Below are 26912 nucleotides of genomic sequence, written 5' to 3' on the forward strand. Positions count from 1 at the left end.
TTGTTGTTCTAGTCCTCATTCTGAAAAGTGCATTTGAATGAGTGATTAGACTTTACATATTATTTTTCCCCATTTTCGAAAATTAAGTGTGGTGAAAATAAAAAATATTGCATTGCCATTTAAGGTTTTGCATTCATATTGATTTAGGAAAAATTGCATGAAAAGGGATTTGAATTGAGCATCTTGTTTGTTGCATTTTCTATGCCGCATATTATTTGTCTCTTCCCATCCTTAGCTAGATTTTCATTGAAGAGAAAGATTCCATTTCCTCATGCTAGATTTGCATTTTATGGAATTCAGGTGAATTTGTGGTGAGCCATAAAACTAAAAGTTAATTCAAAATGAACTTAGAATTGACTAAATCAACCTAAGGAGTTTTTGTAACATTAACACAAACACAAAGAGGTATAGGCTAGAGGTGTGTTCAAATGTCGTTAAACGTAGGAGCCGTCATTGTTTTCCAGCATTGCATCCTGGGGGTGAAATCTCGTTCCACGTATGTGAGTGTATAAGATTGTACTCAATGTACCTTCGGGTATATTGGTGAAACTCCACTCACGTAAAGTATATGGGAATGCTATTATCAAACGGTTACACATTAGATAACATTACTACAGACTGCACTCCCACGTACCGTTGTGTATATTTTTGGGGTCACCAATAGGTTTCTATCCATCCATAGGTAACCAAGTCTACTTCCTTGTAAACTGTGATACACCGAACACAACATTTGGGGAGATTGGCTTCCGTATGTTAAGTCATAGGTTCGCCAAGGTGTATATTGCAGTTCACAGTTGCTTGGTAATCCTTTATGCCTAGATTATCCTCTCTTTGATTTATTTCTTTTTGTGTTGATAAAATTTACTATCCAACGTGGAACAACAATATCACCCAATCTGTCATTCATGTAGAATGCAAAATAAGCCTCCACTCCCTCCAGAGGCTACTCCTGGCCATCATCAGAAGCATAAGAACATGCAGACTACCAAATCAGGAACTTCGGGAGCCACTTTTGGTCCTCCTCCTAAATCTGATCGAACATAATGATCTATCCCCTTAAGTACCGAACCCAAGGTTACATCTACTCTTGTCAATGAAACTGACACAACTGATACTGAATTACCGAGAATTTGTTCCCTGAGGTTATACAATCTGACCTTCCTGAGTCAGAAACTTTATTTCCTAAGGCCATTGAACTTAAGGAGCCTCAATCATCTTTACCTGTTGCTTTAGGTATTCCATCCTCTCTTTCGTTGTCTCAGACAGATCCGCTTGCTATATATCTTGGCCCCGATAGTGATTCACTTCCCTCTAGATTTGTGAGTATCGAGGATATCCCATAATTAGAGCCTCGTCCTTATACCCATTTGGAGGGACTTTTTCTTTATCCAACCCATCCTCTTCACCCTCCTCCACATTCTGAACAAACTCCTTTACTTGGTTCTTTTGACTTACCCTTGAATTTCACGTGACAATCTACATGGGAATTATTGCCCATGAATGGAATTGATACAATGATATCGCTTGCCAGCCTATGTCCACCACTATGGTTGAGACACAAAATTTTGAGCATGATTTATGATAAGATACCAAACGCTTTGATACCTTCAAATATTGTTCCTCCTCTTATGCATGGTAAATAATCCCATGCTATTGATGGAATTATTGGTTCTACCAGCATGCAGACGGGGTGAGTAAACCATCTAGTATTGCTCCACCCGGACATGCTCAAAAATCTCAATCCCACCCTCCTGCATTTACTGCTTCTAAGATAAATCTCGTTTCATCTGATAAAGGAAAGTATCAATAGAAACCTAGAAGAAAGAAGAAAGGAAAAGGTAAGAAGAAGAAATATCCCTCTTTGCAGGATAAACAAACAAATTAGTCTTCTGATGAGAATCAAAAGCCTCGATATCCTTGATTGATTTGCAACGAGGAACACTTTACACGTGATTTTCCTTACCACACTGAAGTGAATCAATTTATTAATTCCTCCACTTCTCCTGCAGTGTTGACTAACCCGTTTCCTAATCAAGAGACTCATATGGTTGCTTGGGACCCATCTTTCTCTAACACGGTTTTGATACTTTCCTCTTCAAAGCCGAGATTTGATGTTTTGGTAGCTACTCGGAAAAAGGATTACAGTAACATGAATCTACCGAATGGTTAGGCTACTTATCAACCTACCATTCTGGAAAAATCCTCGTTAGATCCCACTCTACTATTGATCCCTGCTAAAGTGACTATTAAACCTCCAAAGGGTGTTATTCACAAGTAAACTTTCAACCCTCATGTAAGAGCTGCTCAAAATTATAACGTAGTTGAAGACTTAGCTCAGTCCCCATCAACTATTTCGACTCTTGAGGTGTTTCAAAACTTCCTCGCCCAAAAGAGGGCTTTACTTCTGGCTATCGGATGTGTGGATCCATCGGATTCCAGTCTTGTTGTTTTATCTCATGAAAACTATACCCCTCGGCTTAAAGCTCAGTTAGATTTTATAATCCAAGTCATCATCCATGGTAAAAATATTCATCATTCCATCATGGATGTGGAAGACTTGACTTGCATTATGTCCATGTCTTGTTGGAGGGTGATTGGTTCTCCTCAACTATGTCAGTCACCTACTACATTAAAATCCTTGGACGAGAGAACATACAAACGTTGTGGGATTTTGAACTCCATGCAAGTTGGATTAAGGAGAAAAAATGTGTCCACAGAAGTCAAATTTATTGACAAATTAGGACGTACGTGGGTTTATGACATGGCTGCTTTCGTCTCGACTTACTTCTGTATGATCACCTTTCCTCATAAAAGTGAGATTGTGGCCATATACCAGCTTACCTTTTCCGCCTCCAATTCACATTTACCAAATGTGTCCCTCTTGTGGGGGAATCCATATAGTCATATCAACATGTCAAAGTTGGATTGTTGAAGGATTTTTCGCTTATGGGGACATTTTCACTCCCTTATCCTCTCCTTCCTGACAACTCATCTTTAGTAGCCTATACCAACACGATATCATCTTCTACTATCCTGGTCAATCAATGGATTCTACCAGACAAAACTGACATGCAATGTTTTGGCGACTAAATGCCGCTAAGCCCCATTGAGCTATATTAGGAAGCCATTTATTCGGATTGTGCGACTTCTTCTTTTAATTCACTTAATTGGGTAGACAGATCGCTGGACTATGGTACATCTTCTGATCCTTTCTCGCATATATTCCATACAAACAAAATCATCATGGAAGTAATAATGTCAGACGATTTGCCATGCGATGAACATCACCATCGTTCCTCCTTACCTGATTCCATTGAGGATAGTCTCAATGACATATACTCGCCCAATTCTGTCGAACTTTTTATGAATTCTATGTCTATTCATGAGGTCATTTCGAAAAAGAATCTTTCGAATATTGAAGAAATAATACCTCTTGGAATTTCCATCAAGCTAGGTGTTGTTGAAAATCTACAAATTGGAGAATCTTATTCTCCATCTGAGATCGAGACTTATTGAGCCCTTTTTCGTGAGTTCCAAGATTTCTTTGCCCAGAACCCACGAGGACATGCCAGGTATTGAACCAAAGATAGTTGTACATAAATTAAGACATATCTAGATGCCAAAAAAGTCCGACAATGCTTCCATCCGGTCCATATTAAGTAGGCTACTAGTATTAAGGATGAAATTGAAAAGCTTCTTTGAGTTGGTTTCATATAATCCATTCCTTTAACTGATTGGGTGTTGAATGTAGTCCCTGTCATGAAGAAACAGGGCACCATTCGAGTGTGTGTCGATTATCGGGTTGTGAATCGTGCATGTTCGAAGGAAAATTATCCCACCCCATTTATTGACTAGATTGTTGATGACCGTGCTGACTGCGAAATTTATTTATTCATGGATGGATTTTCGGGCTATAATCAAATCAATATTTTCTCGGTGGACCAACCTAAAACTGATTTTATTTGTCCCCTAGGAACTTTCACCTATAGGAAACTCCCGTTCAGTTTAAAGAATGATGGGGCCACGTTTCAACCTGCCATGAATTATGATTTTCATGATATTAAACACATCATTTAACCATATTTGGATGACCTCCCTCCTCACTCAAAACATCGGACTGATCACTCAATGCATCTTCGGGCTATTTTCCTTCGTTGTAGACATCATAAGATTCGAATTAACCCATAAAAATGTGCGTTTTGTGTCAGTTCTAGCTGCATCTTATGTTTCATTATATCAAAACAAGGAATTTATATCGATCCATTGAAAGTACAGGAAATTGTCGATTTTCCTGCACCTTCTTCACTAGTTTAGATTCAACAAATTCAAGGGAAAGCTAACTTCCTACGAAGATTCATCCCTAACTATGCTGAATTGACCAAAGGATTCACTCTCTTGCTAAAAAAATGGGTTCCCTTCCATTGGGATGACGTAGCTCAGAAAGCATTTGGGGCCCTGAAATATGTGCTAGTTAGGGCATCTCTTCTATACCCTCGTGACTATCGCGTGTTTAATTCTTGCATCTTGCTACTGCCATTTCTATTATAGCAATGGTATTGGTCCAAGAAGATGATTAATGGATTAAAAAACACTCCATTTACTATCTAAGTCGAAATATTAATGACATCGGAATTCAATATTCCCACGTAGAAAAGTTGGCTTTGGCGTTCGTTCAAGCCATCCAAAAATTTCACCATTACATATTGCTTCAAAAAACTATGGTAGTTTTAGATTGCAACCCTATGACATACATTTTGTCATGTCAATTACTAGGGGGAAATTACTCGAAATGGATTGTCATCTTACAAGAATTCAATCTGGAGTTCATCAAATCGAAGTCGAAGAAATCTTGAGTTTTCATGGAACTATTGTGCGATCTCCCTTCCCCTGATTCAGAATATACATATGAATATTTTATTCCCAATGAGTCATTGTTTCTGTTCTCATCATATGACTTGTGGTATGGAGATTTCCTGATTTATCTCTAGACCTAGACTTTCTGGTCTAATACCTCTCGCTTAGAGCAACGATGTATTCATTACCAAGCCCGAAATTACATTATTATTGGCGACACCCTTTATCGTCGTGGTATTGATATGATCTTATGAAGGTGCCTCACACTTGAGGAGGTCGAGAAAGTATTAAATGAATGCCACTTGGGGGCATGTGGTGGACATTTATCTGGTTATTGTACCACCCATAAAATTTTATGTGTTGGTTACTTCTACCTACCATCTTTTGAGTCTGCATCCTCGCTGTCTAGAAGTGTCATGGCGTGCTAGATATATGATCGTAAGGCCTGTGCTCCACTCGCTCTGTTGCATCCCGTTATCATTGTTGGTCCCTTTGTGAAATGGGGTATTGACTTCATGACATGTAACCCTCACTCAAGCAAGGGGCATGTTTATATTATTGTCGTTGTTGACTACTTTATAAGTGGGATGAGGCGATGCCTACATTTAACAACACCGACGAAACAAATGCATAATTATTTTTCAACCACATCATCGCGTGATTTGGTGTTTCACAAAAAATAGTTACAGATCATGAAAAACATTTCCGGAACCATATGATGACTGAACTAACTACTACGATGGGAATTTCCCATGAAAATTTCACTCCCTACTATCCTCGGGCTAATTCACAAGTTGAGGCCATCAATGAATTTCTTAAAATTATGCTTCAATGCATGGTAGGGGTAAACAAATCAGACTAGAATTTTCTTATTTATGTTGCTTTGTGGGCATACCGAACCTTACTCAGGATGACTACCGGATTCATACCCTTTCAGTTGGTGTATGGTTTGGAAGCTATCCTCTCAATTGAATGTGAAATTCCATAATTGAAACTAGCTATTGAACTTATTCCTGCCACTTTCGTAGAGGAGGAGCTTTTACATTTGACTTGTTTAGATGAAACCCGATGCGATGTTGCTCTAACTAATGATGCTCATAAAAGATGCATAAAGGCGTAGTATGACAAGAGTGTCAAGCCTCATGTCTTCTTGGAAGGAGACTTTGTCTTGTTATAGGACTAGGAGTCTGATAAGTTAGCTGCAAGAAAGTTTTAACCCATGTGGTTAGGTCCATACATTGTCAAGTGAATCCTTGCAAAAGGGGCCTACGAGTTAGTAGATCTTGATGGAGTTCCCTTGGTGCAACCTAGAAATGTGAAGTACCTAAGAAAATACTATGCTTGATCTCAAGTGTAGTTTTCACTGTATACATACTATCTATAGGTGTGCTGAGTGCATTTGTAGTGTGCCTTTTCATATTTTAACACAATTTCTATTTATTCCCTTTTACGTTTGCTTTGTAGATGTCGGTATCTATTGGAACTTTTATCAATTATGGTGATGCTACTAGTCGTAGTACTCGGAATTTATCTTCCGCAACATGGGCTAACTTTGCTCCAAGTGGCGAGTTAGTGAGTCTGCAATGGATTTGTATTGGTCACTCCACCAAAAACATCACTGAGTATAGCAGAGTGGTCGAGCTGCTGTCGGATGCTAGTGCACATGGTATCCGCCATTTAGTCGTTAGACTTGACTCACAACTCGTAGTACTACAACATGCCGATATCTATTTAGTTAGGAGTCCCACCATATTATGCATGGTTTTAAGAGTACACCTTCTAGAAAGACATTTTGACTTCATACAATATGAACACATTTTTAGAAATCTAAACACATTGATATAAATCCTAGCTAATAATGTTTTAGATTTACATTTGCAACGAGTGTAATTAGTTTTCAGTTCACATCACATCATATTGAAAATACAATAAAAACCCCAAAACCCTGATATATATATATATATATATATATATATATATATATATATATATATATATATATATATATATATATATATATAAGTTTGGTTTTGGAAAATTTGTGCTTGAGACACATATGGCATACATTGCCCGTATGAAAGACTACATGCAAGATCTAAGTATACATAATCAAAGGTGCTCATGGTAGAATGACACTGCATGAGCTATCTTGTGTAGTAGTCAACCAATACGACTAGGCACTCCTATGGTGTATCATATAAGTTTGATTTTACAAAATTTTGTGCTCAAGAAACATATGGCATACATCGTGTTATCACTGAAAATTCTATTGCCAAAAATTTTTAGCCTAACTTAAGGACAGGGTGTTTTTGCAGCGCATGAATCCTCTTTTAACAGTTTCGCAGCGCAGCATGCTTCAAGTGATTTCGTAGCGCGCTACGAAATTGGGGATTTGCTCGGGTTTTCAGTAGAAGGTTCATATACTAAATTTAGATGATGAGCAGAGTGATGCAAAGGCCCAAAAGGGAATGCAGTGGCAATGTATAAAGTTGGTGTATTCTACTACTTTGGTTTGAAGGGGGTTCCCCGTGACCATGCGAAAGCATTATCATGGTTTCTTAAAGCGGTTGAGAAAGGAGAATATATTGCTAATGTACATGTGCTGAGTGTTAATCAACTATTAGAATCGGCTCTGGACACAGCACGGCATGTGGCAAGTAGTATATTCACCTCGACTACTCCTGTACCTTACACCCAAATGACAAGCCAGCGTGAAGCTTTTGTAATTGGCAAACTGACTCTTCACTGCGGTTTGAACCTGGGTTGGGATTGAATATTCCGAGGAGAACATGACATGCAAACTGGTACCTACAGGTTGCCATTGACAAGGTGAAGGCGCAGGTCAATATCGGGCAGCAGTTGTTGGCAGTCTTCCAGATTCTTATCAACAGTTCCAATGTCAACTCTCTGCAAAGCTAGCAAAGGGGCATCCGGAGCTGAGTGAACTCCTGTTGAGAAGCAGCTCCTTTTCCAGACCTGCTGACTTACGAAACTATGGCCGCCAGCAACGAGCGAGCCCATTGAATTCAGGACTTTGGATTTCAATTGAACTTACCATAACAGTTAGTCAGATAGTGGCTTCCATTATTGTTTTATCACTCTCAAGAAATGAGAATCCTCGGGCCCCATTATTTGTTTGGGTCATGGGTTATGCTACAGGGTGTCGTGCCACACTTCCTCTTTTGTATTGGCGATACACACACCGATATATTCATGTGCCGGAGCAAGATCCTGTATCTTCATCCATTGCTTCCCATTCTAGTCCTCCTCCTCCTCAAACTACCTCTTACACTACAATGTCAGTTCCTCAAGATTCACGAGAGGAAGAAGGCCCAAGTACATCTCAGGCTTCAAGGAGCCGTCAGCATATGGCAAGAAGGAATCCCAGGTTTAATGTATATGTAGAACGGTTCAAATTGGCTTTAGACTGCTTCTTTGCTGTTTGGTTTGTTGCTGGGAACGTGTGGATATTTGGTGGTCACTCATCCTCAAGTGATGCTCCAAATCTTTACAGGTTGTGTATTGTGTTTCTCACATTCAGTTGTATAGGTTATGCCATGCCATTCATTTTGTGTGCGACAGTATGTTGCTGCCTACCCTGTATAATACATATTCTTGGATTTCGAGAGGACCAGAGTCAGACAAGAGGAGCTTCACCTGAAGTGATTAATACTTTGCCAACTTACAAGTTCAAAGCAAAAAGAAAAACCGAAAGTAATGGAAATAAAGACGACAGTGAAGTTGACTCAGAAAGCGCAGGTGAGGGTGGCTTTATAGCAGCTGGAACTGATAAAGAGAGACTTATTTCAGGCGAAAATGCGATTTGTTCCATTTGCTTGGGCAAATACCAGGACAATGATGAGCTAAGGGAGTTATCATGCACACACTGCTTCCATGTAGAATGTGTTGATAAATGGTTGAAAATAAATGCATCTTGTCCTCTTTGCAAACATGAAATTGGGCAATCCAGTGAAGTAGCACCAGAATCTTCTGCACAAGCAGGACAACGAAGAGATGGACAATTGGTGTGATGAGCCAGTATGAGTCAGGCATGAGTTGGTGCTGCACTGCATAGATGAACCATAGTGAGGAAAGGAGCAGCATAACCCTCAATATTGCTGTTTCCTAGTTGTAGACAATGCATCTTTTGCCATAAAAGAGAGCAACCTGATGGTGCATGATCGTTACAGCTAGGGAAGACTTTAAAAGTTTGTAAAACTAAGCATAGCTCTTAAACAGTGAAGTTAAAAGACATGATTGGAATGTGCAAGTGGTTCAGTATCCAAATATTGAAGGTTGCAGAATATGGAGCTACTGTGCAAACGAGTAACTTTATCTATATTTTCACAAGATCATACAATGGGAAATGTTGAGATAACAACTGCATCGGTGAACCAGAATAGTTACAAAAGTTCTTGCAACTAAAGGGATGAATAATTGCATGGTGTGAATTAAGAATGACCATGTAGAGCTGCTATACAGACTTCTCCAAGGTTTTATATTTGAGGAGTGCGTGCTATTGATGTTGTGCAAAAATTTCAGAAATTAAGTTTTGCGGCATTTATCAAGGTTGTTTGAGCCATTTAAATAGCAAGTTTTTGTTTCTCTTGGGTCACAAGTACTTTCAGGAAAGCAGATAGCTCTAGTTATAATGCTGCAGTGACAAACACATCTAGTTGGGGCAGAGTGAAGACCAGAAGTGTGAACGTAAGGTCAATATGAATAATTTAGTGCTTCGTTCAGGTGTCAAGATTATCACATATCCTTTTAATAATGCTGTGGACAAGACAGGACATGAAAATGGAAAAGCGTTAGCATGTTGAGATATTTTGCTATGCTTTGAGCCAGAATGATGGCACTGAATGGAGGCAGCCATTGAAGCTCCAAGGATTCTGAATCTCTCAAACAGTGAACACTTTAGTGAACCTTATGGGAAGGATTTTGTCTTCATTACCAATAATTGGCATACATCTCTTCTTCCTTGTTAATTGAAGACAGTCAAATTTATTGATGAAGACTGTGTTTTTGAAATTGTTTAAAACAATTTCGCAGTTTCGTAGCGCGATACGAAACTGCGAAACTGCTGTAGATGTGTTTTTGAAACGCATATAACAGTTTGATGGCAGAATCAAAATTTTGTGAAGGGAACACCTCAGTGACTTGAAATAGATCGAAGGAAGCTGCTACAGCCAATCAACATATGCCAGGTGTACCTTTAACAAAAGGTGAAATCTTTTAACTCAAGTTTGGAGTTTTCGGTCATAAAGCCACTTTATTTTTGGTGATTAGGGTTTTGGAGGGAGCTACATATGAAAAGTTTCGGATTGGCACACCTGTCCATCAGAGAAACTCCCAGCATGTCAATAAGCATATCAGTAGCATGGTAATACCCTATATTCTTGGGTTATTAAAGGTTTAAGGTGTCAACTGCTGCATATTCGGTGATGGGGAACCAGAACCGAAAATTTAGGGTTACTCTCAGCCAAAACAGAACAGATCAAAGCTTTCGGTGCTCAACGCCAGCATGGGACATTAATTGCCCATCTCATGCCCTCTCACGCCATCTCAGCTGAACGAAGAAAAAGCCAGATGTCAAAGCTGCAAGGAGGAATCATGCATACAAGGAGATAGAGTTAGAATTTCAATGTGATTAGGACTCTATGTATTTACAACGCAATACCTTTTGTATTTAATAAGTTTGTTTAAAAATAGATAAGGTTAGTTAATGATAGACCATCGAGCTCTCCCCTCATGCTTGAGGAGGAGACTCGAAGTAGTTAAGTTTGTTTTCCTATATATAGTGAAAACTCTGATGTAATGAGGGTTGGAGATTTATGAAAAAACAGAGTTTTTATCAGCTTATGTAAAAAGACTTTTTGACAGTAATATAAGGATTACTTTTTCTTCCCAAGATTCATCATGTGTTCAATGCTCAGAATATGTGTGGTTTTGTCATTATCCTTTATATATTTTATAGCTCACTAAATATGCAATCACTCTGAATTCACCTAGTGCTCAGACTTCCTGTGTATATTTATGAGTTGAGGTTCTTTTTGAGAGATGTTTTGAGTGTTAAACATTATATGCCTTGGCTTCTATGATTGAGTGGTTTATAGTTTACTGCAGAAGTGTTTGACTCCATGAGCCCAATGGAAGAGATGTTATTTTGTTGTTCCAACCTGCTTGTTCTCATAAAATGTTTGAAGAGTTAGCCATCTTTTCTTGTTAATAATTCCTATCACAAATCTGTGAGAGAGCCCTCTCTGACTAAGGAGGCTAACCTTAGTCTAAAGCCTGGTCTGAAGTAGTTACATAAAGTCTAACTGGTAGCAGCCATCAGTACACGATTTTGTGATAACATTTTGGTGCGTCTGCCGGGAGACTGAAGATTACTCACTCCCATAATTTTAAGATTGAATTTCTGAAGGTAGCAGGAGTTCAAAGAAGTTTTTCAAGGCTGCAAATCTACCTTGGCGACTCCATTGTTGAAGAATTCAAAGTTCATACATTCATGGTGATTCCACTGGAGTTATGAAGGACCCAGAAGCCGCCATTCTTAGTTCAAGGTATGCATGCATAGATTTCTCAGGAATTCATGGTTTCCCAAATCATTTTCCCAAGGATGCATATTTTCTAAGGAATGGTCCCAAATTTAATTGAGAGGATTTGAGTTTAACTCTGAAGCATATCACAGATTTCTGTCATTTTGCTGGGCTTCTTAGAGTTAAACATGAGGATGTTTGTATAAGGTTATTCTATGATTCACTTCAAGGGAAATGCAAACAGTGGGTTGAATGCTTTCCTGCCAAATCCATTAAGTCATTTCAAGACCTTTGGCTCATGTTTTTGGAGGAATGGATAGATAGGTCAGAGTTGGTGGCAGACTCTCCCTCGGTTGAAGATTTTAAGAAATGGAATAATGATTATAGCAAAGAAGAAACAAATGAATATTTTTCTTTGTCCTTGTCCTCATATCTAAAATCCTTTGACTGCAAGGCAGAGGATAAGATGAAATTTTTTGATGAATTTGCCAAAGACATTGAGAAAGACATTGAAGGTTTAGAAGGTCAAATTCAGGCATATAATTTTCATGATCATGATCATTATTTTCAGAAGCTTTCTGTGACAGAACACAAGGAAAGAATGCTGGTTCCTTTTTCTTTTACGCTAGAGGAGATGCACACTGGTGTTGAAGGTTAGTTTGCACAGCTGGAAAGTTACAAGAAAAATCAAGCTGATCATATATTCTGGGATCCTATAGCTGGTTACATGGAAGAGTTTTACTCTTCAGTGTTTTAGTTTTCCTATAAAGATCAGAGACAATTTCAGTGGCAACGGTCATCACAATATCATATTGGCTCTGAACTCTGATGCAGTCAAAGAAGTCAAATGTCAGATAAAACAGAGGATTGGTTACATTGGAAATTTCATATTGATTGAACAGAAAGAAGTTGAAATGGTTAGGGTAGGTAGGTAGAGGTAAATGCAAATAAGCTCAAGGTTAACTGAGCATTTCTTTTTTCAGTAGATGTAGCTTTCTTTCTCCTACAGTCATGCTGGTCAAGCAAATTTCTGTTTGTCAAATAAGTTTTATAAGGCACTGGAACTGCAGGTTCTTAGTGTACCACAAGGGCACACTATCCCAAGTGGAGCCACTGTTATCACTGAAAATTCTATTGCCAAAATTTTTTAGCCTAACTTAAGGACAGGGTGTTTTTGCAGCGCATGAATCCTCTTTTAACAGTTTCGCAGCGCAGCATGCTTCAAGTGATTTCGTAGCGCGCTATGAAATTGGGGATTTGCTCGGGTTTTCAGTAGAAGGTTCATATACTAAATTTAGATGATGAGCAGAGTGATGCAAAGGCCCAAAAGGGAATGCAGTGGCAATGTATAAAGTTGGTGTATTCTACTACTTTGGTTTGAAGGGGGTTCCCCGTGACCATGCGAAAGCATTATCATGGTTTCTTAAAGCGGTTGAGAAAGGAGAATATATTGCTAATGTACATGTGCTGAGTGTTAATCAACTATTAGAATCGGCTCTGGACACAGCACGACATGTGGCAAGTAGTATATTCACCTCGACTACTCCTGTACCTTACACCCAAATGACAAGCCAGCGTGAAGCTTTTGTAATTGGCAAACTGACTCTTCACTGCGGTCTGAACCTGGGTTGGGATTGAATATTCCGAGGAGAACATGACATGCAAACTGGTACCTACAGGTTGCCATTGACAAGGTGAAGGCGCAGGTCGATATCGGGCAGCAGTTGTTGGCAGTCTTCCAGATTCTTATCAACAGTTCCAATGTCAACTCTCTGCAAAGCTAGCAAAGGGGCATCCGGAGCTGAGTGAACTCCTGTTGAGAAGCAGCTCCTTTTCCAGACCTGCTGACTTACGAAACTATGGCCGCCAGCAACGAGCGAGCCCATTGAATTCAGGACTTTGGATTTCAATTGAACTTACCATAACAGTTAGTCAGATAGTGGCTTCCATTATTGTTTTATCACTCTCAAGAAATGAGAATCCTCGGGCCCCATTATTTGTTGGGGTCATGGGTTATGCTACAGGGTGTCGTGCCACACTTCCTCTTTTGTATTGGCGATACACACACAAATATATTCATGTGCCGGAGCAAGATCCTGTATCTTCATCCATTGCTTCCCATTCTAGTCCTCCTCCTCCTCAAACTACCTCTTACACTACAATGTCAGTTCCTCAAGATTCACGAGAGGAAGAAGGCCCAAGTACATCTCAGGCTTCAAGGAGCCGTCAGCATATGGCAGGAAGGAATCCCAGGTTTAATGTATATGTAGAACGGTTCAAATTGGCTTTAGACTGCTTCTTTGCTGTTTGGTTTGTTGCTGGGAACGTGTGGATATTTGGTGGTCACTCATCCTCAAGTGATGCTCCAAATCTTTACAGGTTGTATAGGTTATGCCATGCCATTCATTTTGTGTGCGACAGTATGTTGCTGCCTACCCTGTATAATACATATTCTTGGATTTCGAGAGGACCAGAGTCAGACAAGAGGAGCTTCACCTGAAGTGATTAATACTTTGCCAACTTACAAGTTCAAAGCAAAAAGAACAACCGAAAGTAATGGAAATAAAGACGACAGTGAAGTTGACTCAGAAAGCGCAGGTGAGGGTGGCTTTATAGCAGCTGGAACTGATAAAGAGAGACTTATTTCAGGCGAAAATGCGATTTGTTCCATTTGCTTGGGCAAATACCAGGACAATGATGAGCTAAGGGAGTTATCATGCACACACTGCTTCCATGTAGAATGTGTTGATAAATGGTTGAAAATAAATGCATCTTGTCCTCTTTGCAAACATGAAATTGGGCAATCCAGTGAAGTAGCACCAGAATCTTCTGCACAAGCAGGACAGCGAAGAGATGGACAATTGGTGTGATGAGCCAGTATCAGTCAGGCATGAGTTGGTGCTGCACTGCATAGATGAACCATAGTGAGGAAAGGAGCAGCATAACCCTCAATATTGCTGTTTCCTAGTTGTAGACAATGCATCTTTTGCCATAAAAGAGAGCAACCTGATGGTGCATGATCATTACAGCTAGGGAAGACTTTAAAAGTTTGTAAAACTAAGCATAGCTCTTAAACACTGAAGTTAAAAGACATGATTGGAATGTGCAAGTGGTTCAGTATCCAAATATTGAAGGTTGCAGAATATGGAGCTACTGTGCAAACGAGTAACTTTATCTATATTTTCACAAGATCATACAATGGGAAATGTTGAGATAACAACTGCATCGGTGAACCAGAATAGTTACAAAAGTTCTTGCAACTAAAGGGATGAATAATTGCATGGTGTGAATTAAGAATGACCATGTAGAGCTGCTATACAGACTTCTCCAAGGTTTTATATTTAAGGAGTGCGTGCTATTGATGTTGTGCAAAAATTTCAGAAATTAAGTTTTGCGGCATTTATCAAGGTTGTTTGAGCCATTTAAATAGCAAGTTTTCGTTTCTCTTGGGTCACAAGTACTTTCAGGAAAGCAGATAGCTCTAGTTATAATGCTGCAGTGACAAACACATCTAGTTGGGGCAGAGTGAAGACCAGAAGTGTGAACGTAAGGTCAATATGAATAATTTAGTGCTTCGTTCAGGTGTCAAGATTATCACATATCCTTTTAATAATGCTGTGGACAAGACAGGACATGAAAATGGAAAAGCGTTAGCATGTTGAGATATTTTGCTATGCTTTGAGCCAGAATGATGGCACTGAATGGAGGCAGCCATTGAAGCTCCAAGGATTCTGAATCTCTCAAACAGTGAACACTTTAGTGAACCTTATGGGGAGGATTTTGTCTTCATTACCAATAATTGGCATACATCTCTTCTTCCTTGTTAATTGAAGACAGTCAAATTTATTGATGAAGACTGTGTTTTTGAAATTGTTTAAAACAGTTTCGCAGTTTCGTAGCGCGCTACGAAACTGCGAAACTGCTGTAGATGTGTTTTTGAAACGCATATAACAGTTTGATGGCAGAATCAAAATTTTGTGAAGGGAACACCTCAGTGACTTGAAAGAGATCGAAGGAAGCTGCTACAGCCAATCAACATATGCCAGGTGTACCTTTAACAAAAGGTGAAATCTTTTAACTCAAGTTTGGAGTTTTCGGTCATAAAGCCACTTTATTTTTGGTGATTAGGGTTTTGGAGGGAGCTACATATGAAAAGTTTCGGATTGGCACACCTGTCCATCAGAGAAACTCCCAGCATGTCAATAAGCATATCAGTAGCATGGTAATACCCTATATTCTTGGGTTATTAAAGGTTTAAGGTGTCAACTGCTGCATATTCGGTGATGGGGAACCAGAACCGAAAATTTAGGGTTACTCTCAGCCAAAACAGAACAGATAAAAGCTTTCGGTGCTCAACGCCAGCATGGGACATTAATTGCCCATCTCATGCCCTCTCACGCCATCTCAGCTGAACGAAGAAAAAGCCAGATGTCAAAGCTGCAAGGAGGAATCATGCATACAAGGAGATAGAGTTAGAATTTCAATGTGATTAGGACTCTATGTATTTACAGCGCAATACCTTTTGTATTTAATAAGTTTGTTTAAAAATAGATAAGGTTAGTTAATGATAGACCATCGAGCTCTCCCCTCATGCTTGAGGAGGAGACTCGAAGTAGTTAAGTTTGTTTTCCTATATATAGTGAAAACTCTGATGTAATGAGGGTTGGAGATTTATGAAAAAACAGAGTTTTTATCAGCTTATGTAAAAAGACTTTTTTACAGTAATATAAGGATTACTTTTTCTTCCCAAGATTCATCATGTGTTCAATGCTCAGAATATGTGTGGTTTTGTCATTATCCTTTATATATTTTATAGCTCACTAAATATGCAATCACTCTGAATTCACCTAGTGCTCAGACTTCCTGTGTATATTTATGAGTTGAGGTTCTTTTTGAGAGATGTTTTGAGTGTTAAACATTATATGCCTTGGCTTCTATGATTGAGTGGTTTATAGTTTACTGCAGAAGTGTTTGACTCCATGAGCCCAATGGAAGAGATGTTATTTTGTTGTTCCAACCAGCTTGTTTTCATAAAATGTTTGAAGAGTTAGCCATCTTTTCTTGTTAATAATTCCTATCACAAATCTGTGAGAGAGCCCTCTCTGACTAAGGAGGCTAACCTTAGTCTAAAGCCTGGTCTGAAGTAGTTACATAAAGTCTAACTGGTAGCAGCCATCAGTACACGATTTTGTGATAACATTTTGGTGCGTCTGCCGGGAGACTGAAGATTACTCACTCCCGTAATTTTAAGATTGAATTTCTGAAGGTAGCAGGAGTTCAAAGAAGTTTTTCAAGGCTGCAAATCTACCTTGGCGACTCCATTGTTGAAGAATTCAAAGTTCATACATTCATGGTGATTCCACTGGAGTTATGAAGGACCCAGAAGCCGCCATTCTTAGTTCAAGGTATGCATGCATAGATTTCTCAGGAATTCATGGTTTCCCAAATCATTTTCCCAAGGATGCATATTTTCTAAGGAATGGTCCCAAATTTAATGGAGAGGATTTGAGTTTAACTCTGAAGCATATCACAGATTTCTGTCATTTTGCTGGGCTTCTTAGAGTTAAACATGAGGATGTTTGTATAAGGTTATTCTATGATTCACTTCAAGGGAAATGCAAACAGTGGGTTGAATGCTTTCCTGCCAAATCCATTAAGTCATTTCAAGACCTTTGGCTCATGTTTTTGGAGGAATGGATAGATAGGTAAGAGTTGGTGGCAGACTCTCCCTCAGTTGAATATTTTAAGCAATGGAATAATGATTATAGCAAAGAAGAAACAAATGAATATTTTTCTTTGTCCTTGTCCTCATATCTAAAATCCTTTGACTGCAAGGCAGAGGATAAGATGAAATTTTTTGATGAATTTGCCAAAGACATTGAGAAAGACATTGAAGGTTTAGAAGGTCAAATTCAGGCATATAATTTTCATGATCATGATCATTATTTTCAGAAGCTTTCTGTGACAGAACACAAGGAAAGAATGCTGGTTCCTTTTTCTTTTACGCTAGAGGAGATGCACACTGCTGTTGAAGGTTAGTTTGCACAGCCGGAAAGTTACAAGAAAAATCAAGCTGATCATATATTCTGGGATCCTATAGCTGGTTACATGGAAGAGTTTTACTCTTCAGTGTTTTAGTTTTCCTATAAAGATCAGAGACAATTTCAGTGGCAACGGTCATCACAATATCATATTGGCTCTGAACTTTGATGCAGTCAAAGAAGTCAAATGTCAGATAAAACAGAGGATTGGTTACATTGGAAATTTCATATTGATTGAACAGAAAGAAGTTGAAATGGTTAGGGTAGGTAGGTAGAGGTAAATGCAAATAAGCTCAAGGTTAACTGAGCATTTCTTTTTTCAGTAGATGTAGCTTTCTTTCTCCTACAGTCATGCTGGTCAAGCAAATTTCTGTTTGTCAAATAAGTTTTATAAGGCACTGGAACTGCAGGTTCTTAGTGTACCACAAGGGCACACTATCCCAAGTGGAGCCACTGTTATCACTGAAAATTCTGTTGCCAAAATTTTTTAGCCTAGCTTAAGGACAGGGTGTTTTTGCAGCGCATGAATCCTCTTTTAACAGTTTCGCAGCGCAGCATGCTTCAAGTGATTTCGTAGCGCGCTACGAAATTGGGGATTTGCTCGGGTTTTCAGTAGAAGGTTCATATACTAAATTTAGATGATGAGCAGAGTGATGCAAAGGCCCAAAAGGGAATGCAGTGGCAATGTATAAAGTTGGTGTATTCTACTACTTTGGTTTGAAGGGGGTTCCCCGTGACCATGCGAAAGCATTATCATGGTTTCTTAAAGCGGTTGAGAAAGGAGAATATATTGCTAATGTACATGTGCTGAGTGTTAATCAACTATTAGAATCGGCTCTGGACACAGCACGACATGTGGCAAGTAGTATATTCACCTCGACTACTCCTGTACCTTACACCCAAATGACAAGCCAGCGTGAAGCTTTTGTAATTGGCAAACTGACTCTTCACTGCGGTCTGAACCTGGGTTGGGATTGAATATTCCGAGGAGAACATGACATGCAAACTGGTACCTACAGGTTGCCATTGACAAGGTGAAGGCGCAGGTCGATATCGGGCAGCAGTTGTTGGCAGTCTTCCAGATTCTTATCAACAGTTCCAATGTCAACTCTCTGCAAAGCTAGCAAAGGGGCATCCAGAGCTGAGTGAACTCCTGTTGAGAAGCAACTCCTTTTCCAGACCTGCTGACTTACGAAACTATGGCCGCCAGCAACGAGCGAGCCCATTGAATTCAGGACTTTGGATTTCAATTGAACTTACCATAACAGTTAGTCAGATAGTGGCTTCCATTATTGTTTTATCACTCTCAAGAAATGAGAATCCTCGGGCCCCATTATTTGTTTGGGTCATGGGTTATGCTACAGGGTGTCGTGCCACACTTCCTCTTTTGTATTGGCGATACACACACCGATATATTCATGTGCCGGAGCAAGATCCTGTATCTTCATCCATTGCTTCCCATTCTAGTCCTCCTCCTCCTCAAACTACCTCTTACACTACAATGTCAGTTCCTCAAGATTCACGAGAGGAAGAAGGCCCAAGTACATCTCAGGCTTCAAGGAGCCGTCAGCATATGGCAGGAAGGAATCCCAGGTTTAATGTATATGTAGAACGGTTCAAATTGGCTTTAGACTGCTTCTTTACTGTTTGGTTTGTTGCTGGGAACGTGTGGATATTTGGTGGTCACTCATCCTCAAGTGATGCTCCAAATCTTTACAGGTTGTGTATTGTGTTTCTCACATTCAGTTGTATAGGTTATGCCATGCCATTCATTTTGTGTGCGACAGTATGTTGCTGCCTACCCTGTATAATACATATTCTTGGATTTCGAGAGGACCAGAGTCAGACAAGAGGAGCTTCACCTGAAGTGATTAATACTTTGCCAACTTACAAGTTCAAAGCAAAAAGAACAACCGAAAGTAATGGAAATAAAGACGACAGTGAAATTGACTCAGAAAGCGCAGGTGAGGGTGGCTTTATAACAGCTGGAACTGATAAAGAGAGACTTATTTCAGGCGAAAATGCGATTTGTTCCATTTGCTTGGGCAAATACCAGGACAATGATGAGCTAAGGGAGTTATCATGCACACACTGCTTCCATGTAGAATGTGTTGATAAATGGTTGAAAATAAATGCATCTTGTCCTCTTTGCAAACATGAAATTGGGCAATCCAGTGAAGTAGCACCAGAATCTTCTGCACAAGCAGGACAGCGAAGAGATGGACAATTGGTGTGATGAGCCAGTATGAGTCAGGCATGAGTTGGTGCTGCACTGCATAGATGAACCATAGTGAGGAAAGGAGCAGCATAACCCTCAATATTGCTGTTTCCTAGTTGTAGACAATGCATCTTTTGCCATAAAAGAGAGCAACCTGATGGTGCATGATCGTTACAGCTAGGGAAGACTTTAAAAGTTTGTAAAACTAAGCATAGCTCTTAAACAGTGAAGTTAAAAGACATGATTGGAATGTGCAAGTGGTTCAGTATCCAAATATTGAAGGTTGCAGAATATGGAGCTACTGTGCAAACGAGTAACTTTATCTATATTTTCACAAGATCATACAATGGGAAATGTTGAGATAACAACTGCATCGGTGAACCAGAATAGTTACAAAAGTTCTTGCAACTAAAGGGATGAATAATTGCATGGTGTGAATTAAGAATGACCATGTAGAGCTGCTATACAGACTTCTCCAAGGTTTTATATTTGAGGAGTGCGTGCTATTGATGTTGTGCAAAAATTTCAGAAATTAAGTTTTGCGGCATTTATCAAGGTTGTTTGAGCCATTTAAATAGCAAGTTTTCGTTTCTCTTGGGTCACAAGTACTTTCAGGAAAGCAGATAGCTCTAGTTATAATGCTGCAGTGACAAACACATCTAGTTGGGGCAGAGTGAAGACCAGAAGTGTGAACGTAAGGTCAATATGAATAATTTAGTGCTTCGTTCAGGTGTCAAGATTATCACATATCCTTTTAATAATGCTGTGGACAAGACAGGGCATGAAAATGGAAAAGCGTTAGCATGTTGAGATATTTTGCTATGCTTTGAGCCAGAATGATGGCACTGAATGGAGGCAACCATTGAAGCTCCAAGGATTCTGAATCTCTCAAACAGTGAACACTTTAGTGAACCTTATGGGAAGGATTTTGTCTTCATTACCAATAATTGGCATACATCTCTTCTTCCTTGTTAATTGAAGACAGTCAAATTTATTGATGAAGACTGTGTTTTTGAAATTGTTTAAAACAATTTCGCAGTTTCGTAGCGCGCTACGAAACTGCGAAACTGCTGTAGATGTGTTTTTGAAACGCATATAACAGTTTGATGGCAGAATCAAAATTTTGTGAAGGGAACACCTCAGTGACTTGAAAGAGATCGAAGGAAGCTGCTACAGCCAATCAACATATGCCAGGTGTACCTTTAACAAAAGGTGAAATCTTTTAACTCAAGTTTGGAGTTTTCGGTCATAAAGCCACTTTATTTTTGGTGATTAGGGTTTTGGAGGGAGCTACATATGAAAAGTTTCGGATTGGCACACCTGTCCATCAGAGAAACTCCCAGCATGTCAATAAGCATATCAGTAGCATGGTAATACCCTATATTCTTGGGTTATTAAAGGTTTAAGGTGTCAACTGCTGCATATTCGGTGATGGGGAACCAGAACCGAAAATTTAGGGTTACTCTCAGCCAAAACAGAACAGATCAAAGCTTTCGGTGCTCAACGCCAGCATGGGACATTAATTTCCCATCTCATGCCCTCTCACGCCATCTCAGCTGAACGAAGAAAAAGCCAGATGTCAAAGCTGCAAGGAGGAATCATGCATACAAGGAGATAGAGTTAGAATTTCAATGTGATTAGGACTCTATGTATTTACAGCGCAATACCTTTTGTATTTAATAAGTTTGTTTAAAAATAGATAAGGTTAGTTAATGATAGACCATCGAGCTCTCCCCTCATGCTTGAGGAGGAGACTCGAAGTAGTTAAGTTTGTTTTCCTATATATAGTGAAAACTCTGATGTAATGAGGGTTGGAGATTTATGAAAAAACAGAGTTTTTATCAGCTTATGTAAAAAGACTTTTTGACAGTAATATAAGGATTACTTTTTCTTCCCAAGATTCATCATGTGTTCAATGCTCAGAATATGTGTGGTTTTGTCATTATCCTTTATATATTTTATAGCTCACTAAATATGCAATCACTCTGAATTCACCTAGTGCTCAGACTTCCTGTGTATATTTATGAGTTGAGGTTCTTTTTGAGAGATGTTTTGAGTGTTAAACATTATATGCCTTGGCTTCTATGATTGAGTGGTTTATAGTTTACTGCAGAAGTGTTTGACTCCATGAGCCCAATGGAAGAGATGTTATTTTGTTGTTCCAACCTGCTTGTTCTCATAAAATGTTTGAAGAGTTAGCCATCTTTTCTTGTTAATAATTCCTATCACAAATCTGTGAGAGAGCCCTCTCTGACTAAGGAGGCTAACCTTAGTCTAAAGCCTGGTCTGAAGTAGTTACATAAAGTCTAACTGGTAGCAGCCATCAGTACACGATTTTGTGATAACATTTTGGTGCGTCTGCTGGGAGACTGAAGATTACTCACTCCCATAATTTTAAGATTGAATTTCTGAAGGTAGCAGGAGTTCAAAGAAGTTTTTCAAGGCTGCAAATCTACCTTGGCGACTCCATTGTTGAAGAATTCAAAGTTCATACATTCATGGTGATTCCACTGGAGTTATGAAGGACCCAGAAGCCGCCATTCTTAGTTCAAGGTATGCATGCATAGATTTCTCAGGAATTCATGGTTTCCCAAATCATTTTCCCAAGGATGCATATTTTCTAAGGAATGGTCCCAAATTTAATTGAGAGGATTTGAGTTTAACTCTGAAGCATATCACAGATTTCTGTCATTTTGCTGGGCTTCTTAGAGTTAAACATGAGGATGTTTGTATAAGGTTATTCTATGATTCACTTCAAGGGAAATGCAAACAGTGGGTTGAATGCTTTCCTGCCAAATCCATTAAGTCATTTCAAGACCTTTGGCTCATGTTTTTGGAGGAATGGATAGATAGGTCAGAGTTGGTGGCAGACTCTCCCTCAGTTGAAGATTTTAAGCAATGGAATAATGATTATAGCAAAGAAGAAACAAATGAATATTTTTCTTTGTCCTTGTCCTCATATCTAAAATCCTTTGACTGCAAGGCAGAGGATAAGATGAAATTTTTTGATGAATTTGCCAAAGACATTGAGAAAGACATTGAAGGTTTAGAAGGTCAAATTCAGCCATATAATTTTCATGATCATGATCATTATTTTCAGAAGCTTTCTGTGACAGAACACAAGGAAAGAATGCTGGTTCCTTTTTCTTTTACGCTAGAGGAGATGCACACTGTTGTTGAAGGTTAGTTTGCACAGCTGGAAAGTTACAAGAAAAATCAAGCTGATCATATATTCTGGGATCCTATAGCTGGTTACATGGAAGAGTTTTACTCTTCAGTGTTTTAGTTTTCCTATAAAGATCAGAGACAATTTCAGTGGCAACGGTCATCACAATATCATATTGGCTCTGAACTCTGATGCAGTCAAAGAAGTCAAATGTCAGATAAAACAGAGGATTGGTTACATTGGAAATTTCATATTGATTGAACAGAAAGAAGTTGAAATGGTTAGGGTAGGTAGGTAGAGGTAAATGCAAATAAGCTCAAGGTTAACTGAGCATTTCTTTTTTCAGTAGATGTAGCTTTCTTTCTCCTACAGTCATGCTGGTCAAGCAAATTTCTGTTTGTCAAATAAGTTTTATAAGGCACTGGAACTGCAGGTTCTTAGTGTACCACAAGGGCACACTATCCCAAGTGGAGCCACTGTTATCACTGAAAATTCTATTGCCAAAATTTTTTAGCCTAACTTAAGGACAGGGTGTTTTTGCAGAGCATGAATCCTCTTTTAACAGTTTCGCAGCGCAGCATGCTTCAAGTGATTTCGTAGCGCGCTACGAAATTGGGGATTTGCTCGGGTTTTTAGTAGAAGGTTCATATACTAAATTTAGATGATGAGCAGAGTGATGCAAAGGCCCAAAAGGGAATGCAGTGGCAATGTATAAAGTTGGTGTATTCTACTACTTTGGTTTGAAGGGGGTTCCCCGTGACCATGCGAAAGCATTATCATGGTTTCTTAAAGCGGTTGAGAAAGGAGAATATATTGCTAATGTACATGTGCTGAGTGTTAATCAACTATTAGAATCGGCTCTGGACACAGCACGACATGTGGCAAGTAGTATATTCACCTCGACTACTCCTGTACCTTACACCCAAATGACAAGCCAGCGTGAAGCTTTTGTAATTGGCAAACTGACTCTTCACTGCGGTCTGAACCTGGGTTGGGATTGAATATTCCGAGGAGAACATGACATGCAAACTGGTACCTACAGGTTGCCATTGACAAGGTGAAGGCGCAGGTCGATATCGGGCAGCAGTTGTTGGCAGTCTTCCAGATTCTTATCAACAGTTCCAATGTCAACTCTCTGCAAAGCTAGCAAAGGGGCATCCGGAGCTGAGTGAACTCCTGTTGAGAAGCAGCTCCTTTTCCAGACCTGCTGACTTACGAAACTATGGCCGCCAGCAACGAGCGAGCCCATTGAATTCAGGACTTTGGATTTCAATTGAACTTACCATAACAGTTAGTCAGATAGTGGCTTCCATTATTGTTTTATCACTCTCAAGAAATGAGAATCCTCGGGCCCCATTATTTGTTGGGGTCATGGGTTATGCTACAGGGTGTCGTGCCACACTTCCTCTTTTGTATTGGCGATACACACACAGATATATTCATGTGCCGGAGCAAGATCCTGTATCTTCATCCATTGCTTCCCATTCTAGTCCTCCTCCTCCTCAAACTACCTCTTACACTACAATGTCAGTTCCTCAAGATTCATGAGAGGAAGAAGGCCCAAGTACATCTCAGGCTTCAAGGAGCCGTCAGCATATGCCAGGAAGGAATCCCAGGTTTAATGTATATGTAGAACGGTTCAAATTGGCTTTAGACTGCTTCTTTGCTGTTTGGTTTGTTGCTGGGAACGTGTGGATATTTGGTGGTCACTCATCCTCAAGTGATGCTCCAAATCTTTACAGGTTGTGTATTGTGTTTCTCACATTCAGTTGTATAGGTTATGCCATGCCATTCATTTTGTGTGCGACAGTATGTTGCTGCCTACCCTGTATAATACATATTCTTGGATTTCGAGAGGACCAGAGTCAGACAAGAGGAGCTTCACCTGAAGTGATTAATACTTTGCCAACTTACAAGTTCAAAGCAAAAAGAACAACCGAAAGTAATGGAAATAAAGATGACAGTGAAGTTGACTCAGAAAGCGCAGGTGAGGGTGGCTTTATAGCAGCTGGAACTGATAAAGAGAGACTTATTTCAGGCGAAAATGCGATTTGTTCCATTTGCTTGGGCAAATACCAGGACAATGATGAGCTAAGGGAGTTATCATGCACACACTGCTTCCATGTAGAATGTGTTGATAAATGGTTGAAAATAAATGCATCTTGTCCTCTTTGCAAACATGAAATTGGGCAATCCAGTGAAGTAGCACCAGAATCTTCTGCACAAGCAGGACAGCGAAGAGATGGACAATTGGTGTGATGAGCCAGTATGAGTCAGGCATGAGTTGGTGCTGCACTGCATAGATGAACCATAGTGAGGAAAGGAGCAGCATAACCCTCAATATTGCTGTTTCCTAGTTGTAGACAATGCATCTTTTGCCATAAAAGAGAGCAACCTGATGGTGCATGATCGTTACAGCTAGGGAAGACTTTAAAAGTTTGTAAAACTAAGCATAGCTCTTAAACAGTGAAGTTAAAAGACATGATTGGAATGTGCAAGTGGTTCAGTATCCAAATATTGAAGGTTGCAGAATATGGAGCTACTGTGCAAACGAGTAACTTTATCTATATTTTCACAAGATCATACAATGGGAAATGTTGAGATAACAACTGCATCGGTGAACCAGAATAGTTACAAAAGTTCTTGCAACTAAAGGGATGAATAATTGCATGGTGTGAATTAAGAATGACCATGTAGAGCTGCTATACAGACTTCTCCAAGGTTTTATATTTGAGGAGTGCGTGCTATTGATGTTGTGCAAAAATTTCAGAAATTAAGTTTTGCGGCATTTATCAAGGTTGTTTGAGCCATTTAAATAGCAAGTTTTCGTTTCTCTTGGGTCACAAGTACTTTCAGGAAAGCAGATAGCTCTAGTTATAATGCTGCAGTGACAAACACATCTAGTTGGGGCAGAGTGAAGACCAGAAGTGTGAACGTAAGGTCAATATGAATAATTTAGTGCTTCGTTCAGGTGTCAAGATTATCACATATCCTTTTAATAATGCTGTGGACAAGACAGGACATGAAAATGGAAAAGCGTTAGCATGTTGAGATATTTTGCTATGCTTTGAGCCAGAATGATGGCACTGAATGGAGGCAGCCATTGAAGCTCCAAGGATTCTGAATCTCTCAAACAGTGAACACTTTAGTGAACCTTATGGGAAGGATTTTGTCTTCATTACCAATAATTGGCATACATCTCTTCTTCCTTGTTAATTGAAGACAGTCAAATTTATTGATGAAGACTGTGTTTTTGAAATTGTTTAAAACAATTTCGCAGTTTCGTAGCGCGCTACGAAACTGCGAAACTGCTATAGATGTGTTTTTGAAACGCATATAACAGTTTGATGGCAGAATCAAAATTTTGTGAAGGGAACACCTCAGTGACTTGAAAGAGATCGAAGGAAGCTGCTACAGCCAATCAACATATGCCAGGTGTACCTTTAACAAAAGGTGAAATCTTTTAACTCAAGTTTGGAGTTTTCGGTCATAAAGCCACTTTATTTTTGGTGATTAGGGTTTTGGAGGGAGCTACATATGAAAAGTTTCGGATTGGCACACCTGTCCATCAGAGAAACTCCCAGCATGTCAATAAGCATATCAGTAGCATGGTAATACCCTATATTCTTGGGTTATTAAAGGTTTAAGGTGTCAACTGCTGCATATTCGGTGATGGGGAACCAGAACCGAAAATTTAGGGTTACTCTCAGCCAAAACAGAACAGATCAAAGCTTTCGGTGCTCAACGCCAGCATGGGACATTAATTGCCCATCTCATGCCCTCTCATGCCATCTCAGCTGAACGAAGAAAAAGCCAGATGTCAAAGCTGCAAGGAGGAATCATGCATACAAGGAGATAGAGTTAGAATTTCAATGTGATTAGGACTCTATGTATTTACAGCGCAATACCTTTTGTATTTAATAAGTTTGTTTAAAAATAGATAAGGTTAGTTAATGATAGACCATCGAGCTCTCCCCTCATGCTTGAGGAGGAGACTCGAAGTAGTTAAGTTTGTTTTCCTATATATAGTGAAAACTCTGATGTAATGAGGGTTGGAGATTTATGAAAAAACAGAGTTTTTATCAGCTTAT

The 26912-nt window shown here is 39.4% G+C and overlaps 2 protein-coding genes and 2 pseudogenes across 2 annotated transcripts in view; all 4 read left to right on the forward strand.

Annotated features, from left to right (window-relative positions):
• The window catches only part of LOC149228760 (E3 ubiquitin-protein ligase At1g63170-like), a 44100-nt gene extending 35215 nt beyond the window's left edge, over positions 1–8885 (forward strand). The window contains exons 3-4 of the mRNA XM_089380851.1: positions 7373–7511; positions 7684–8885. Coding sequence (XP_089236977.1) covers positions 7373–7511; positions 7684–8885 — 1341 coding nt within the window. The remainder of the gene's footprint in view (positions 1–7372; positions 7512–7683) is intronic.
• Positions 8886–12740: 3855 nt separating this feature from the next.
• Positions 12741–14284, forward strand: LOC149228761 (E3 ubiquitin-protein ligase At4g11680-like; annotated as a pseudogene).
• Positions 14285–18121: 3837 nt separating this feature from the next.
• LOC149228762 (E3 ubiquitin-protein ligase At4g11680-like) lies at positions 18122–20023 on the forward strand. Its single transcript, XM_089380852.1, has 2 exons — positions 18122–18299; positions 18472–20023. The coding sequence occupies exons 1-2, from the start codon at positions 18122–18124 to the stop codon at positions 19671–19673; spliced, it is 1380 nt and encodes a 459-aa protein (XP_089236978.1). The 3' UTR covers positions 19674–20023.
• Positions 20024–23528: 3505 nt separating this feature from the next.
• LOC149228763 (E3 ubiquitin-protein ligase At4g11680-like) lies at positions 23529–25535 on the forward strand (annotated as a pseudogene).
• The last annotated feature ends 1377 nt before the right edge of the window (positions 25536–26912 follow it).

Source organism: Pinus tabuliformis, chromosome J (genome assembly GCF_031772625.1).
Source record: "Pinus tabuliformis cultivar Carrire ecotype Pingquan chromosome J, CPIR1, whole genome shotgun sequence".
Classification (NCBI taxonomy): domain Eukaryota; kingdom Viridiplantae; phylum Streptophyta; class Pinopsida; order Pinales; family Pinaceae; genus Pinus; species Pinus tabuliformis.